The sequence below is a fragment of the Culex quinquefasciatus genome, chromosome 1, assembly GCF_015732765.1.
Source record: "Culex quinquefasciatus strain JHB chromosome 1, VPISU_Cqui_1.0_pri_paternal, whole genome shotgun sequence".
Lineage (NCBI taxonomy): Eukaryota > Metazoa > Arthropoda > Insecta > Diptera > Culicidae > Culex > Culex quinquefasciatus.
Genome location: NC_051861.1, coordinates 32,430,696 through 32,448,321, shown reverse-complemented (window position 1 = coordinate 32,448,321; position 17,626 = coordinate 32,430,696). Strand labels below are relative to the sequence as shown.

General features: G+C 36.8%; 1 protein-coding gene across 1 annotated transcript in view; it reads right to left on the bottom strand.

The window, feature by feature from the left end:
- The window catches only part of LOC119765386, a 42,704-nt gene that overhangs the window by 11,246 nt on the left and 13,832 nt on the right, over positions 1-17,626 (bottom strand). The window contains exon 2 of the mRNA XM_038249153.1: positions 6,649-6,774. Coding sequence (XP_038105081.1) covers positions 6,649-6,774 — 126 coding nt within the window. The remainder of the gene's footprint in view (positions 1-6,648; positions 6,775-17,626) is intronic.

Here is a 17,626-nt window from a genome sequence, read left to right as displayed (position 1 = left end):
AAATAAAAATCACCAAATTTTACCGTGTATTATTTTTTCCAGTGTAGTCCGTATCCATACCTACAACTTTGCCGAAGACACCAAATCGATCAAAAATTCCTTCAAAAGATACAGATTTTGAATTTTCATACATCATTTTTGTATGGACAGCTGCCGAATTTGTATGGAAAATTATATGGACAAACTAATGATGCAAAATGGCTTCTTTGGGCATACCGAAGGCACCAAAAAAGTTTCAGTCGGATTAAAAAATACAAAAAAAATCGAATGACCGAAATCCTAGAGAACTGCTCAGCTGTTTAAATTTTTACGTACCATTTTTGTATGGACAGCTGCCCAAATTGTATGGAGACTTGTATGGGTGAACCAATGGCACAAAATAGCTTCTTTGGTCATAGGGTAGGCCCCACAAAGTTTGAGCCAAATCAAAAAATATAACAAATAAAAATGGTCGATATCGGCCGATTTCGAAAAGAACTGCTCATAAAATAGATTTTATTTTGAAAAAATATATTTTTACTCAAAAACTTTACCTTTTCGAAAAAATCTAATGATGGGAATGGATTCAGCAGACAAAAATACATTATAAATGATCAGTTAGACTGACGAGACATCGACATTTAGTTATCTCTAAGTCATACATTAGCATTAAATAAATTTTATTTTGGAAAAATCATCGAAAATTCAATTTTTACTCAAAAAGCTGACCTGTTTGAAAAAATCCAATGATGGGAATGGATTCAGCAGACAAAAATACATAAAAAATGATCAATTAGACTGACGAGACATCGACATTTAGTTATCTCTAAGTCATACTTTAGCATAAAATAGATTTTATTTTGAAAAAATCATCGAAAATTCAATTTTTACTAAAAAAGCTGACCTTTTTGAAAAAATCCAATGATGGGAATGGATTCAGCAGAAAAAAATACATTAAAAATGATCAATTAGACTGACGAGACATCGACATTTAGTTATCTCTAAGTCATACTTTAGCATAAAATAGATTTTATTTTGAAAAAATCATCGAAAATTCAATTTTTACTCAAAAAGCTGACCTTTTTGAAAAAATCTAATGATAGGAATGGATTCAGCAGACAAGATTACATGAAATATGATCAATTAGATTATCGAGACATACTTATTTAACGTTCTGCAAAGCATTTTTGATTTTTATTATTTATATCCCAGCATAAAATGACTTGCATGCAAGTTGGAAAAACTTGAATGAGAACCAACTGAAAATATAATTTTAAAATGGCTATAAATATGCGTAGAAACAATCAAATTTTAAAAACCAGGGTGTTTCAGAAAGGGAAAACGTGAACTATAAGATACATGTATTGGTTCAGTTGTTTATTCAATAGTTCTTTTGTAAAATAGTCGACAAAGTAGCTAATTTTGACCTAAACTAACATTTCAAACGGGTGTATCTCAAAATTGGGACCATTTGGAGCAATTCTGGACCCGGATTCGGATTCAGCAGGCAAAATTCTACTAGGAACACATATACTCGTCTCAGAGACAAGAAACATTTGATTTTTTGTTGAACTGTGTAATTATTGAATTTTAATTTCATGAGTTAAAACTCAACAACCAATACAAATCTTTAAAAATATGAACTTTTCAGTGCTGATAAGTAAGTCATTTCGTCAATAAAATAGAAGGGCAGGAAAAGTAAGAGTATTAAAAACGGAACAGAAAAGAAAATCAAAGTACATACAATCATCTTACAAATTTGGTACAGCTCGGCCAATGTTTAAAACAAACAACATATTGAACAAATGGATTTGTATTTATCTTCATTACAATTGCATATGATTCCATATGTTCTTTTGATTGGATTAGCGATCGGTTGCTAATTTTAAATTCAATTTTGATTTTTTAGTGTTTATTATTATATCCGGCAAAAAATTTTGAATTGTTTGATGGGTTTAACAATATCTTGGGATCTAATCATTAAAACTTTGTTCTGTTTATAGGATTATTATGGAAACGTCAACTTGAAAATTTGACAGCTGTTTTCATACACTGAAATAAAAAAAGTACCAAATTCCTTTATTCTTGGAGTTATGGCTCCGTTCCCTATTTAGTAATTAGGTACCTTGGATTACTAAATAAGAAAAGGAGACAAAATTCCTAGAATTTATGAATTTGGTACTTTTTTTATTTCAGTGTAGTATTATAACTTGTATTATAAAAAGTGACCAACCACCGGGGGTTGAGTGTATGTTTATATGATTCCCCTTAACACTGGAACGCCCAAGCCTCTCAAAAAAGTTGGACGGTAACTTCATCTCGCTGGTTCTCGGGCATAACTCAACCATTCGGGACGATTTTTATTTCCAGTGATTTTAAGAATGTCTAGACGATCCTAAAATTTTACAGAACTTGATTTGATCTAATCTGTTTTTTTTTCGACCGAAAGCCAATGCAAATGTATCGTATGCCAATGTCCAGTTCTGGGTGAATGGAAATTGAAGGAGGAGGGGTAGTTTATGGATAGTCCCTAAGCCCCCGCCAAATAAAAAATATGCGATTTTCGAATTGCTTAACATAATCAGAACGACAACAAATATCAAACATAAAGGGGTAATTTTCTACCAACTCACACGAAATCGGGAAAAGTTGCCCCGACCCCTCTTCGATTTGCGTGAAACTTTGTCCTTAGGGGTAACTTTTGTCCCTGATCACGAAACCGAGGTCCGTTTTTTGATATCTCGTGACGGAGGGGCGGTACGACCCCTTCCATTTTTGAACATGCGAAAAAAGAGGTGTTTTTCAATAATTTGCAGCCTGAAACGGTGACGAGATAGAAATTTGGTGTCAAAGGGACTTTTATGTAAAATTAGACGCCCGATTTGATGGCGTACTCAGAATTCCGAAAAACGTATTTTCATCGAAAAAAACACTAAAAAGTTTTAAAAATTCTCCCATTTTCCGTTACTCGTCTGTAAAAATTTTGGAACATGTCATTTTATGGGAAATTTAATGTACTTTTCGAATCTACATTGACCCAGAAGGGTCATTTTTTCATTTAGAACAAAATTTTTCATTTTAAAATTTCGTGTTTTTTCTAACTTTGCAGGGTTATTTTTTAGAGTGTAACAATGTTCTACAAAGTTGTAGAGCAGACAATTGCAAAAATTTTGATATACAGACATATGGGGTTTGCTAATAAACATCACGAGTTATCGCGATTTTACGAAAAAAAGTTTTGAAAAAGTTACTTTTTGCGTTTCTCTTTGTTTCGTCATCCATGTCTGTCGCGGGTGACCATGAATGGCCATGATCGATGACGACCAACTTTTTCAAAACTTTTTTTCGTAAATTCGCGATAACTCGTGATGTTTATAAGCAAACCCCTTATGTCTATATAACAAAATTTTTGTAATTGTCTGCTCTACAACTTTGTAGAACATTGTTCCACTCTAAAAAAAACCCTGCAAAGTTAGAAAAAACACGAAATTTTAAAATGAAAAATTTTGTTCTAAATGAAAAAATGACCCTTCTAGGACAATGTAGATTCGAAAAGTACATTAAATTTCCCATAAAATGACAAGTTCCAAAATTTTTTACAGTCGAGTAACGGAAAATGGGAGAATTTTTAAAACTTTTTTAGTGTTTTTTTCGATGAAAAATACGTTTATTCGGAATTCTGAGTACGCCATCAAATCGAGCGTCTAATTTTACATAAAAGTCCCTTCGACACCAAATTTCTATCTCATCACCGTTTCAGGCTGCAAATTGTTGAAAAACACCTCTTTTTTCACATGTTCAAAAATGGAAGGGGTCGTACCGCCCCTCCGTCACGAGATATCAAAAAACGGACCTCGGATTCGTGATCAGGGACAAAAGTTACCCCTTAGGACAAAGTTTCACGCAAATCGAAGAGGGGTCGGGGCAACTGCTGTGTGAGTTGGCGGAGAATTACCCAAAGAGTTCTGTTAATAAATTATCAATCAAAGTGGAACGAAAACCGAGAAAAGTATGACCGAACTTGCAAGCAATTTAAATTGCAGCGATTTAAACACGCAAATAACATTCCAAAAGGACGTAGCTCCAAAACATCACTGTTTACACGAAATTTGATTAATGGATTCAGATTCAGCGGCCAAAGTTACTATGAGAAAGTATACCCTGACCTTAAAGACATATGCTTGCAACATCATGTAATTAGTAGGCCTTGCTTCTGAATTCTGAGAAATTTTGAAAATTGGCACTTTTTTCTCACTAAAACTCAAATATCTCGGCTCTGGGGTGTCGCATTTTCGCAGAGGGAAAAATGTTGACCATGAAATACAAGTTGCATGTATTGGTTTTACTGGGAAAAATAGGCTACCCTAAATTAAATGAGCATTTCTGAAAAAAATTCGGAAAAATGCGATTTTTTCGAAATAATCCGCATGGGAGAGTCCAAAAACTTAAATTTTGGTCCAATATTGATAGTGCATCTTAACTTTCGTTTGAAGATAATACACATCTGATCGAAACAGTTTTTGTATTGATTCCAAGCGAATTTAGAAAATTTGTTTTAAAAAAGTGACTTTTTCAGTAAACCGAAGAAGGGGAACGAGAAAGTACACAGAAAAAGAATTATGGTAATATTCTTCAGGAAATTATTAATTTTCATCAGTTTTTGATGAATATTCATCAGGTTCACATTTTTACACTTTTTTTATGTAATATTACTCAAAAAAAAGAAGCAATATTCAACCTACCAAATTTTCAACACTCCAAAATTCAACTTCTTTTTTCTGTGTATTTTATTATTTTTTCTTGTCTGAGAAAACATTGTTCCTTACATCATAATCTATCATTTAAGAAGAGAGCACCTGAAATTCCTCGACATGACCTCAAAATGGGTCAGGCTAGTGTCCATTCTTTTGCAAAAATAAACTCGAAACTCTGATATGTTATTTAAAAGTTTTTTTTGGGACATTGTCGTTCTGACTTTTGGTTACTGCCGTTTGGATACTTAAAAAAAAACAAATTTTTCGAAAAATCATTGCTTAAACAACATCAAAACTGCCGTGATAAATTTTCAAATTTATAAGCAATCTCAAACATGACTATCAACGCAGTAAAGTGCATTTTCAAATGTTTTAACAGTTTGCAGTTTGTTTCTTGAAAAAAAAATGTTTTCGATGCTCCAATTTTCGATGAGTCCAATTTCCCGGGGTTACACAATTCCCGGGAAACGGGAATTTTTTTAAACAAATTTCCCGGGAAATCCCGGGAAAATGCTTTTGAATTTATCTCTGTTACCATTTCGAGGGAATATGTTTAAGAATATTAATAACAAATGCTAAAATTATGTTTTTCATGGCAAATAACCAGTTCAGGACCGTAGTTTTATCAACAAAACTAATTTTAACGAATTTAAGGAAAAAAAATACTTTTTAACAATTTCACCTTAAATTTATATGTATTTGGTAAAAAAGTTATAAACTTAGTTAAATAAATTTACACATTGATTTTTTTTTATTCTTGAAAACTTATCAGCAACCTTAGTGATTGTACATTTGACGTAAAAATAAAATTTGAACTCTTGAAATTTTTTTTCCAACAATGGTTTTAAATCAACAATCTTGTGACAATTCAGTTAGAAAAAAATATAAAAATAGAATGAAATCCTTTCATTGTCACCCCGGTTAACGATGAATATTTTCTGAAATAAACCTGATTTTTTTCAATATGAGCAGTAGATTGAAATCAAGGTAGGCTCTATTTTTATTTTATTTGTAAATTTTCAAAAAAATGGGCCATAAAGAAAGGACGTTGTATACTTCTGCTTGAATTTCTGGAATTCCCAGAAAACGGGAAATATTTTTTTTGGGAATCTTTTCCCGAACGGGAAATTGGACGATCTAGAAAGGGCCAAAGGTGGCGAAAAAACTGAACCCCCCTTTTTCAAAATCGAGTCGAAAATCAGAAGGGAAAGAAATGTTTTTTTTTTCGAAATGCTTCAAAATTTTAATGGAAATAGAAGTCTAACCAACTGAAAACAATCTGAAATGCAATTTTCTGCGTTTAAAATTATGTTTAACATGTCTGGGATCCATTAACAAATATTTTTTTTTATTTTTTTTGGTGGAATTCCAATGTACAGCATCGCAAAAAGTTTTTTTTTAATTTATTGAATTTTGGTGAATTTTTGATGTTTAAAACCGCTAATATTGATATGTTTTTATTCGTTCTTAAAACGGAGTGAAACAGTCCATGTATTTTATAATGATGTGTGAACAATTAACTCTCGTAATTACTCAGGATTTCCCTCCATTTATCTAAGCCCATTTATCCTCACTCCATATATCGGAAACGCAACAAGGTCCCTTCACAGCGGCAGGTCGCGCGTTTCGATTATGAAGCGCATTACCCCAGTGACGTTTGTTTACTAGTTGCACATCATCATCATCGTCGACTCGAGCACGGGTGTTTGCCCTAGGTTCTGGTTTATGTTCCGACGCGTTTCTCGTTTTTCCGTGATTCGATATTTGGTGGTGGAACTGGGTTAAGTTCGGGCGGTGTATCCAAGTTTGAGATGCTGATGTTTATGAGAAATCCACGAATCTCCACGTTACGTAAGGTTTGTTTTGATAGCATTCTTCTGTTACGATAGTGATTAAACAGTAGTTGGACACTTACACTCGGCAATCAGCAATCGATCGCAACAGCACTCGCGAATCTCGCGATACTTGCTGCAGGAACTGGTGTGGGGCTGGCAGCGTTCCTTGCCCAGATAGCACGTGTGGGGGATCCACGGGAGTTTGTCTGGAAGAATGAGAGTAAATTTAGTTTTATTTAGTGAAGGTCAAGTCTATTCTGGTAAGGTTTCAGTGAATGAATTATGGTGTCAACCACAATTCGACAACTTAAATTCAAAGAGATTCGATTGCTCAATTGAGCATGACGAAAAACTTGTCTTCGATCTGGAGGTTTGGATTCATAAAGTGAGTATCTGGAGAACTCGAACAAGATCTGATACTTATTTTCAGAAGCTATTTGCCACGCATGATTGGGTGCATTCAATTCCACCGGATGAGTGCAAACTGTGCACCCACAAGCAAAATCAACAGAATTAATGTGGTTGAGTGACTCAAGATGATAGACGTTGAGGCAAATATGGGTTGATTCGTGTAATCCCTAGTTCTTGCTCGAAATAAATTATTTCCTCTAGGTCATATGCAAATTAAATGCAATAAAAACGCACTCTAGTCCAGTAACAATCCAGCACGAACGGATAACAACCGCTAATAAATTAATAACCACTGCAACATCCAAGAGACAATCAAACAGTCATCGTTCCGCGATAGAAAACTCATATTGGACAACAATACACCGATTCACTGTCACCAGCAGTGCGTCGAGCGCCGCCATTTGGTTGGGGAGCTTCCCGAAAACGTGCCTGTCATGCGAAATTGACTACACGGTATAATTAGCGATAGTTATTGTTGTGAAGTAGTTAACCAGGAAGCATTTAGTCAGTGATTTGCGAATGATAGTGCATGACTTTCGTATGGAGTTGTTTCATATCGGATTTTTGGCAACATACTTCATCCAAATTGAAAATAGGTCAGTTGCCGAAAATCATATCTTTAATATTTTGTTCACAAATGGAAGAAGCCTACACTCAACCCCCGGTGGTTGGTCACTTTTTCGTTTGACACTTTTTTTAGTTTGATTGGTCAAAGTCAAACTAAAAAGTTACGAACTGTCACATTTTACACGGCGCTATCAAAACAAACGTTTGATACACAGAAAAAAAATATGGTAATATTACATCTGGGAAGGAGTACATCTTTTATGTCAGAAAAAGAGTGTAATTTTACCTCTGGAAATGTGTAATTTTACCACTTTTTGGTGTAATGCCACTTTTTCAGTCTAAATTAAGGTAAAATTACATCATAAAAGGTAATATTCAACCTTTCAAAATTACAGCTTCCAAATTTACATTATTTTTTAGTGTGTGTGAATTCCGTGTAAAAGGTTAATCACCCAAATGTGAATGAAAAAACTAACTTAATCCACCTATGTGGTTGGAGCCTTCCTCACACCAATGGCTGTACACAAGTTTCATCTATTTTTTATATCCGGATTCCAAAAAGTACATCGATATCACTTAAGTGGCCATGTCTCGAGACAGGGTTGCCAGATCTTCAATGTTTTTCACTCGTTGGAAAGGTCTTTTGGTAACCTAACCAACGTTGGGTTGGATGGTGGATCCGGACATAGTTTACATACATTTAAGTGAGATCCGGCTTCAAAAAAGTACATCAATATCACTTAAGTGGCCATATCTCGAGACAGGGTTGCCAGATCTTCAATGTTTTGGACTCGTTGGAAAGGTCTTTTGATAACCTTACCAACAATGGGTCGGATGGTGGATCCGGACATAGTTTACATACATTTAAGTGAGATCCGGCTTCAAAAAAGTACATCAATATCACTTAAGAGGCCATATCTCGAGACAGGGTTGCCAGATCTTCAATGTTTTGGACTCGTTGGAAAGGTCTTTTGATAACCTAACCAACAATAGGTCGGATGATGGATCCGGACATAGTTTACATACATTTAAGTGAGATCCGGCTTCAAAAAAGTACATCAATATCACTTAAGTGGCCATATCTCGAGACAGGGCTGCCAGATCTTCAATGTTTTGCACTCGTTGGAAAGGTCTTTTGATAACCTAACCAACAATAGGTCGGATGATGGACCCGGACATAGTTTACATACATTTAAGTGAGATCCGGCTTCAAAAAAGTACATCGATATCACTTAAGTGGCCATATCTCGAGACAGGGCTGCCAGATCTTCAATGTTTAGACTCGTTGGAAAGGTCTTTTGATAACCTTACCAACAATGGGTCGGATGATGGACCCGGACATAGTTTACATACATTTAAGTGAGATCCGGCTTCAAAAAAGTACATCGATATCACTTAAGTGGCCATATCTCGAGACAGGGTTGCCAGATCTTCAATGTTTTGCACTCGTTGGAAAGGTCTTTTGATTACCTAACCAACGTTGGGTTGGATGGTGGATTCGGACATAGTTTACATACATTTAAGTGAGATCCGGCTTCAAAAAAGTACATCAATATCACTTAAGTGGCCATATCTCGAGACAGGGCTGCCAGATCTTCAATGTTTTGCACTCGTTGGAAAGGTCTTTTGATAACCTAACCAACAATAGGTCGGATGATGGACCCGGACATAGTTTACATACATTTAAGTGAGATCCGGCTTCAAAAAAGTACATCGATATCACTTAAGTGGCCATATCTCGAGACAGGGTTGCCAGATCTTCAATGTTTTGCTTTCGTTGGAAAGGTCTTTTGATTACCTAACCAACGTTGGGTTGGATGGTGGATCCGGACATAGTTTACATACATTTAAGTGAGATCCGGCTTCAAAAAAGTACATCGATATCACTTAAGTGGCCATATCTCGAGACAGGGTTGCCAGATCTTCAATGTTTTGCACTCGTTGGAAAGGTCTTTTGATTACCTAACCAACGTTGGGTTGGATGGTGGATCCGGACATAGTTTACATACATTTAAGTGAGATCCGGCTTCAAAAAAGTACATCAATATCACTTAAGTGGCCATATCTCGAGACAGGGCTGCCAGATCTTCAATGTTTAGACTCGTTGGAAAGGTCTTTTGATAACCTAACCAACAATAGGTCGGATGATGGACCCGGACATAGTTTACATACATTTAAGTGAGATCCGGCTTCAAAAAAGTACATCGATATCACTTAAGTGGCCATATCTCGAGACAGGGTTGCCAGATCTTCAATGTTTTGCACTCGTTGGAAAGGTCTTTTGATTACCTAACCAACGTTGGGTTGGATGGTGGATCCGGACATAGTTTACATACATTTAAGTGAGATCCGGCTTCAAAAAAGTACATCAATATCACTTAAGTGGCCATATCTCGAGACAGGGCTGCCAGATCTTCAATGTTTAGACTCGTTGGAAAGGTCTTTTGATAACCTAACCAACAATAGGTTGGATGATGGACCCGGACATAGTTTACATACATTTAAGTGAGATCCGGCTTCAAAAAAGTACATCGATATCACTTAAGTGGCCATATCTCGAGACAGGGTTGCCAGATCTTCAATGTTTTGCACTCGTTGGAAAGGTCTTTTGATTACCTAACCAACGTTGGGTTGGATGGTGGATCCGGACATAGTTTACATACATTTAAGTGAGATCCGGCTTCAAAAAAGTACATCGATATCACTTAAGTGGCCATATCTCGAGACAGGGTTGCCAGATCTTCAATGTTTTGCACTCGTTGGAAAGGTCTTTTGATTACCTAACCAACGTTGGGTTGGATGGTGGATCCGGACATAGTTTACATACATTTAAGTGAGATCCGGCTTCAAAAAAGTACATCAATATCACTTAAGTGGCCATATCTCGAGACAGGGCTGCCAGATCTTCAATGTTTAGACTCGTTGGAAAGGTCTTTTGATAACCTTACCAACAATGGGTCGGATGGTGGATCCGGACATAGTTTACATACATTTAAGTGAGATCCGGCTTCAAAAAAGTACATCAATATCACTTAAGTGGCCATATCTCGAGACAGGGTTGCCAGATCTTCAATGTTTTGCACTCGTTGGAAAGGTCTTTTGATAACCTTACCAACAATGGGTCGGATGGTGGATCCGGACATAGTTTACATACATTTAAGTGAGATCCGGCTTCAAAAAAGTACATCAATATCACTTAAGTGGCCATATCTCGAGACAGGGTTGCCAGATCTTCAATGTTTTGCTTTCGTTGGAAAGGTCTTTTGATAACCTAACCAACAATAGGTCGGATGATGGACCCGGACATAGTTTACATACATTTAAGTGAGATCCGGCTTCAAAAAAGTACATCAATATCACTTAAGTGGCCATATCTCGAGACAGGGCTGCCAGATCTTCAATGTTTAGACTCGTTGGAGAGGTCTTTTGATAACCTTACCAACAATGGGTCGGATGGTGGATCCGGACATAGTTTACATACATTTAAGTGAGATCCGGCTTCAAAAAAGTACATCAATATCACTTAAGTGGCCATATCTCGAGACAGGGTTGCCAGATCTTCAATGTTTTGCACTCGTTGGAAAGGTCTTTTGATAACCTTACCAACAATGGGTCGGATGGTGGATCCGGACATAGTTTACATACATTTAAGTGAGATCCGGCTTCAAAAAAGTACATCAATATCACTTAAGTGGCCATATCTCGAGACAGGGTTGCCAGATCTTCAATGTTTTGCTTTCGTTGGAAAGGTCTTTTGATAACCTAACCAACAATAGGTCGGATGATGGACCCGGACATAGTTTACATACATTTAAGTGAGATCCGGCTTCAAAAAAGTACATCGATATCACTTAAGTGGCCATATCTCGAGACAGGGTTGCCAGATCTTCAATGTTTTGCTTTCGTTGGAAAGGTCTTTTGATAACCTAACCAACAATAGGTCGGATGATGGACCCGGACATAGTTTACATACATTTATGTGAGATCCGGCTTCAAAAAAGTACATCAATATCACTTAAGTGGCCATATCTCGAGACAGGGCTGCCAGATCTTCAATGTTTAGACTCGTTGGAAAGGTCTTTTGATAACCTTACCAACAATGGGTCGGATGGTGGATCCGGACATAGTTTACATACATTTAAGTGAGATCCGGCTTCAAAAAAGTACATCAATATCACTTAAGTGGCCATATCTCGAGACAGGGTTGCCAGATCTTCAATGTTTTGCACTCGTTGGAAAGGTCTTTTGATAACCTTACCAACAATGGGTCGGATGGTGGATCCGGACATAGTTTACATACATTTAAGTGAGATCCGGCTTCAAAAAAGTACATCAATATCACTTAAGTGGCCATATCTCGAGACAGGGTTGCCAGATCTTCAATGTTTTGCTTTCGTTGGAAAGGTCTTTTGATAACCTAACCAACAATAGGTCGGATGATGGACCCGGACATAGTTTACATACATTTAAGTGAGATCCGGCTTCAAAAAAGTACATCGATATCACTTAAGTGGCCATATCTCGAGACAGGGTTGCCAGATCTTCAATGTTTTGCACTCGTTGGAAAGGTATTTTGATAACCTAACCAACAATAGGTCGGATAGTGGATTCGGACATAGTTTACATACATTTAAGTGAGATCCGGATATATGTGAAAACACATTTTTATACATAACTTTTGAACTACTTATCGAAACATCAATCTGTATAAAACTCGATCTATGGGACCCTAAACCAAGTCGAATGCAACAGGTTCGGGTCAAATCGGTTCAGCCAGTGCTGAGAAACATGAGCTAGTTTGTTGGTCACATACATACATACACACACACATACACACACACATACACACACACATACACACAGACATTTGTTCAGTTTTCGATTCTGAGTCGATATGTATACATGAAGGTGGGTCTACGACGTTTTTATACAAAGTTCATTTTTAGAGCAGGATTATAGCCTTACCTCAGTGAGGAAGGCAAAACACAACACAAAGAAACCCTTTTTTTGATTGAAACATTCTGAATCGAGATTTGAATGTTTTTTCTAAAACAAACAAAAAAGGCAAAGCAATCCACTTTAACGAGCCCCGGGTCTTGTTTTTGGGCTCTGTTGCAAGTTTCTGCTCATTTCTAGGCATCCGAAGGTTATGTGTGGTGAGTCACCCAAAACCTCTTTTACGCAAATTGACCGACGTTTTACTTCCCCATCCGATAGAAGGCCAGGAAGATAAGGCGGGAATCGAACCCGCGCCCCATAGCATCTTAGGGATCGGCAGCCGAAGCCGCTAACCACCGCGCCACGAGGCCCTCCTCTAAAACAAACATGGCTGCCAAATGGGCGATTGAGGATGATGCCTTCCAGAGCCTTAATGCAAGTGCATTATGGACCAAGTTGAAACTTCAATAATGTACTACAAATTTTGATTTCATTTGAAATAACATTTAGTCCCAATACATTCAGAAATATTGAGCTTTTTTTATTTAATTCTTTATTTAATAATATTTTTGAGCGAGTTGTGGCACTACAACCTCGGAGAATAGTACACTCAAAGTCAGAAGTATCCCTCAAAAGGGTACTTTCAATCCTCAAAAAGGATACTTTCTATCCTTTTTTAGAGTTCACCTAGCGTCACCCTTTTAAAAGGGTATGTCAAATTCAGTACATTTTCGATACCCTTTTAAAGGGTGACGACGGGTGAACTTGAAAAAAGGATACTTTTTACTTTGAGTGTATACCACACAGAAAAAAAATCATGGTAATATTACATCTGGGAAGGGGTTCATCTTTCATGTCAGAAAAAAGGTGTAATTTTACCTCTGGAAATGTGTAATTTTACCACTTTTCTGGTGTAATGTCACTTTTTCAGTCTAAATTGAGGTAAAATTACATCATAAAAGAGGTAATATTCAACCTTCCAAAATTAAAGCTTCCAAATTTACATTATTTTTTTTCTGTGCAATAGAAATAAAATGTTCTTTGAACACTCCGTGCTTAAGCTCAACCCACTGCAACGAATCATCTCTGTGGTAAACTTTGCGCAGTAGGCCTGGCTGCATTAACGCATGTGATGTTTCAATGCATACTAATGCAATGACTGCGCACTGCAAATGTTTATAAATGACAAGAAGAAAGCTAATCGCAATCTAACTTACACAGTAATAAATTGTGGTCATTTGGAAGATTTAGTTTTGAGCCAGAAAAGTGGTAAAAATACACATTTTCAGGGGTAAAATTACACATTGTTTTTAAAATAAAAGATGTACCCCTTCCCAGATGTAATACTACCATGATTTTTTTTACTGTGTAAGGCTGTCTCCACGATCCCTTCGTAGGATTGCTTGGTTTGATTAATTTAGATTGATTAGATTAAGCTCTCGTCCTAAATAATCAATCAATTCATTGTTTATTGAATAATATTTTGATTTTTTTTGTGCCAATGAAACACAGATGCGTGACGTGTGAGCAATTTTTGTTTTGTTCAGGATGACACTTTGTGTGATTTTTTTCTATGGCCAATGAATATATTTTGCATTATTAGTTCTTCCATTTCGACGTCGTCGTGCTATCTTGTCGCACCCGCCATTTTGACATTTCGAGAAAAACGCGTTTTAATGTTTGACCTTGAATAAACAAAAACGAGAGCACGAACGTAAACAATAACAAACACGTTTTGTTTGGCTGACCATTCTGTGCATTGTCCCGAAGTTTGGTTGAAGTTGGTTGCTGGAGTCCCGAGTTATAATTACAACTGTTTACGGTAGTCTAGTTTGTACGTGCGTCAAACGCATCCTGACCTGAAATCCCTTTGGCCTTTTGTCGCACTTACATCAATTTTCAGGGAGTGACAAGATAGCACGACAAGATTGAAACTACTTTTATATGAAATGTGACAAAATTTTTCGGAGTTTTGCCTTCCTCACCTCACTGAGGCAAGGCTATAAAATCACTCGAAAATTGAACTTAATTATACCTTCAAGATATACCTTCACGTATGCCTATCGACTCAGAATCAAATTCTGAACAAATGTCTGTGGGGATGTGTGTAGACATGTTTTTTCCACACGATTTTCTCAGAACTAGCTGAACCGATTTTGGCCGGGTCAGCCTCATTTGATTCGTTTTGGGGTCCCATAAGACCCTATTAAAATTTATTCTGTTTAGTAAAGTATTTAAAAAGTTGTGCTAAGAAAAAGATATTTGTATTTACAAAAAAGGGTCATTTTTTGCATAACCTAATTTTTTTGCGAGAGTCGCGCCCAGGGGGTAGCGAAGAAGCCGCCATCTTGGAAGTTCAGAAAACAAACACTCAGAATCAGTATTATTCATATTATTTTGGTAATACGAAGTGTGTTATCCTGGTTAAACTCAAAAGTCCCATGCAAATGTGTAAAACCAAACTGAAAAATGTTTAATGCCGATTCACAGTGTACGGGCGCACTGTTTGATCGACCAAAAGAAAAAAAGCAAAAAAGGTAAACAGAAAAATCACTTTTTTCGATATGAATTTTCAGCCAATATTGGGATGGAATCTCCAAGGATATGATAGAATTTGCCATCAGCAACACAATTCACGTGTTTTTTCAGGTATTTATCGTTTGAATTGCGGGAAAATTGAAAATCAAAAACCCAAACAACGGTTTGTTATGGGCTACCATTTGACAGCTAGTGCTTTTGTTGTGGGCTCTCATTTGACAACCGGGCTAATGTCGACTGTTGTCAGTTTGCTTTGGTCGGAATAGGGTTGCCATCCCCCCGGTCGCGCCAGATGCGAAACGCCCGGTTGCCAAATTGCTTCAAATGAGAGTCTGCATGTTTTCTGGAAAAGTCTGTATCAGGTATATATTTTTTCATAAACTTATTTTCATTATTACTTTGTAAATATGAGGAAGGCACCAACCACCTAATGGTGGATTAAGAAACGTTTTTTTGGTTTTCATTGAATATCTTAGGATTGAAATCGAATTTTGGGGATCTGTGAAGGTCAAAAGATGTGGCACTGTGAAATGCACAACATGGCGTTCTTAACTCAATTTGGCCCAAAATGCACGTACGACAAGTAAGCGCGACGGCGACGATATGGGCAATTTTCTACCTAATCGGTCGATTTAGTAATTTTTTATGATTTGGCTCGCAATATCAATTTGGTGTCTTCGGCAAAGTTGCAGGTATTGCTCAGAAAAAAATATGTACAAGGGAAAAAAATTGGCAATTTATAAATAAGGTAACTTTTTTTTATAAAACAAAATATCCCGAAATCCGCCAAGTAAGGCTGTTGCAAATATTTTCAAAGTTAATGTTTATTTATTTTAATGAAAATTTAAGTTTAATCAACTGAAAACCAGTTAAAATGCATTTTCTCGCGTTTATAATCATATTAAGCATGTTGAACTCCTTTGAAAACATTTTCAATTTTCATGAAATGCCAATGTACAGTCCCACGAAAAGTTTTTTTTTGCGAAAAAAAATTCCCTCGATACCTCGATATTTTTAAAACTAATGATAGGAAAGCAACTTTACGCCTGTAAAATGCATTTTAAAACACTTTTTTCATCCAAATGTTGAAACCTAGGCTTGTAATTTCAATTTTGATATTTTTTTTTAATTTTTTTTGCCCCCCCCCCCTCGACTTTGGTCAGATTCAAGGGACATAAACTTCAAAAAATATTTCCAACGGTCTAATGACCTTTTTGAAAAAAACTTTTTTGAAAAAAAAATCTTACCCAAACATATTTTTACAGCAGTTTTAATCGCGAAAAAAAATTCAATCCGTAATGTGCACTACAGAAATGTTGGTTTAAACAAAAAAATGCATTTTTTTTTTAAACAGTGCTTAGTAAACAGTAAGATATTCGAAGTTCATAAAATTTTCCAACATTTCTTCTAACAAACACTGAAGATACAGTGGACTAAACTGATTTTTATTAGTTTTCTAAGTCTCACCCAAAAAGCCCTCTAATGCAAATATCTCAACAACAGATGGAGTTTGTTCTCCAACATTCCTTTATTTGACGGCATCTAATTTTGGCCTGCTGCGGTTAGGTTTGAAGTGTCAAAGTCATTTTTTTTAGTTTAGATGCTGCCCTTGCTAAACTGAAGCAGTTGTGAAACATTTTGCTGTAGTGAGTAGCTAACAGATCCTTTAAAGAAGATTTTGCTGGAAGCTGACTCTAATTTAGTGGTCAATTGAGCACAGGAGGCCGAGGCAAACCTGGTAAGATAATTTTAAATCAGTGTGCTTACTAAAGATGTTACACTTGGTGATAAGTTTGTAGTCGGAAAAACTATTTTGGAGCTGTAATTGAACGTCAAAGTGCTGATATGACAACATTGGAGGCACGCTGAAATTAGATGCTGTTCCCCTACTTTACGAATTTCCGCAATGTATCGGACACTTTTGCCAACCGTAAAATGGTTGATTCGCAAATCCATTGTTTAGGTTACGCCTAGACCTCAAACAGTTCTGTCATTTTGTTTGTGAACGCCCCATTGAGCAGAGGGGGAGAGAGAACAAATCGCTCCGCTCGCGCGCTGTCAATTACAACAAACGACTTAACGGCCGTTATGATGTGACATCTCCGTTGAATAGTTCAGAGCTCAACGACGAGCTGACGGCCGCCACTGACGAGATTGATGATGACAACTATCGTGGCTCTCGACTGGGAGGTAATCGAGGCCTGTTGATATCGCTAAATGGGTGCAATCATAACCTCACTTAATACGTTCTGTGCATGTTCTGGTACGACAACATCGGCAACATGTGGGAAAGCGGTCTCGAATTGCAAATGAGCGGCCTCTGCGATCGACAATTTTACAAATGTACTTGACCGGAATGGTTAATTTGCTGGTTCGCTCAACCCCCCGCCAGGTAATTCAATACCTCCAAAACCAAAAAACCGACGTCACCTTTTCGCAAATGAAACCTCGTTTTTGTTTATATATTTGGAACACATTCGTTTAAGGAGGGCCAAGAAAGCAAGCAAACAAACAGACGGCAGAGCAGGTCGAACTGAAAACCGAGAAGCCAGCACAGGAAACACTTAAAAAATTAGGAAGTTCACTCATATGCTAATTGGGGTG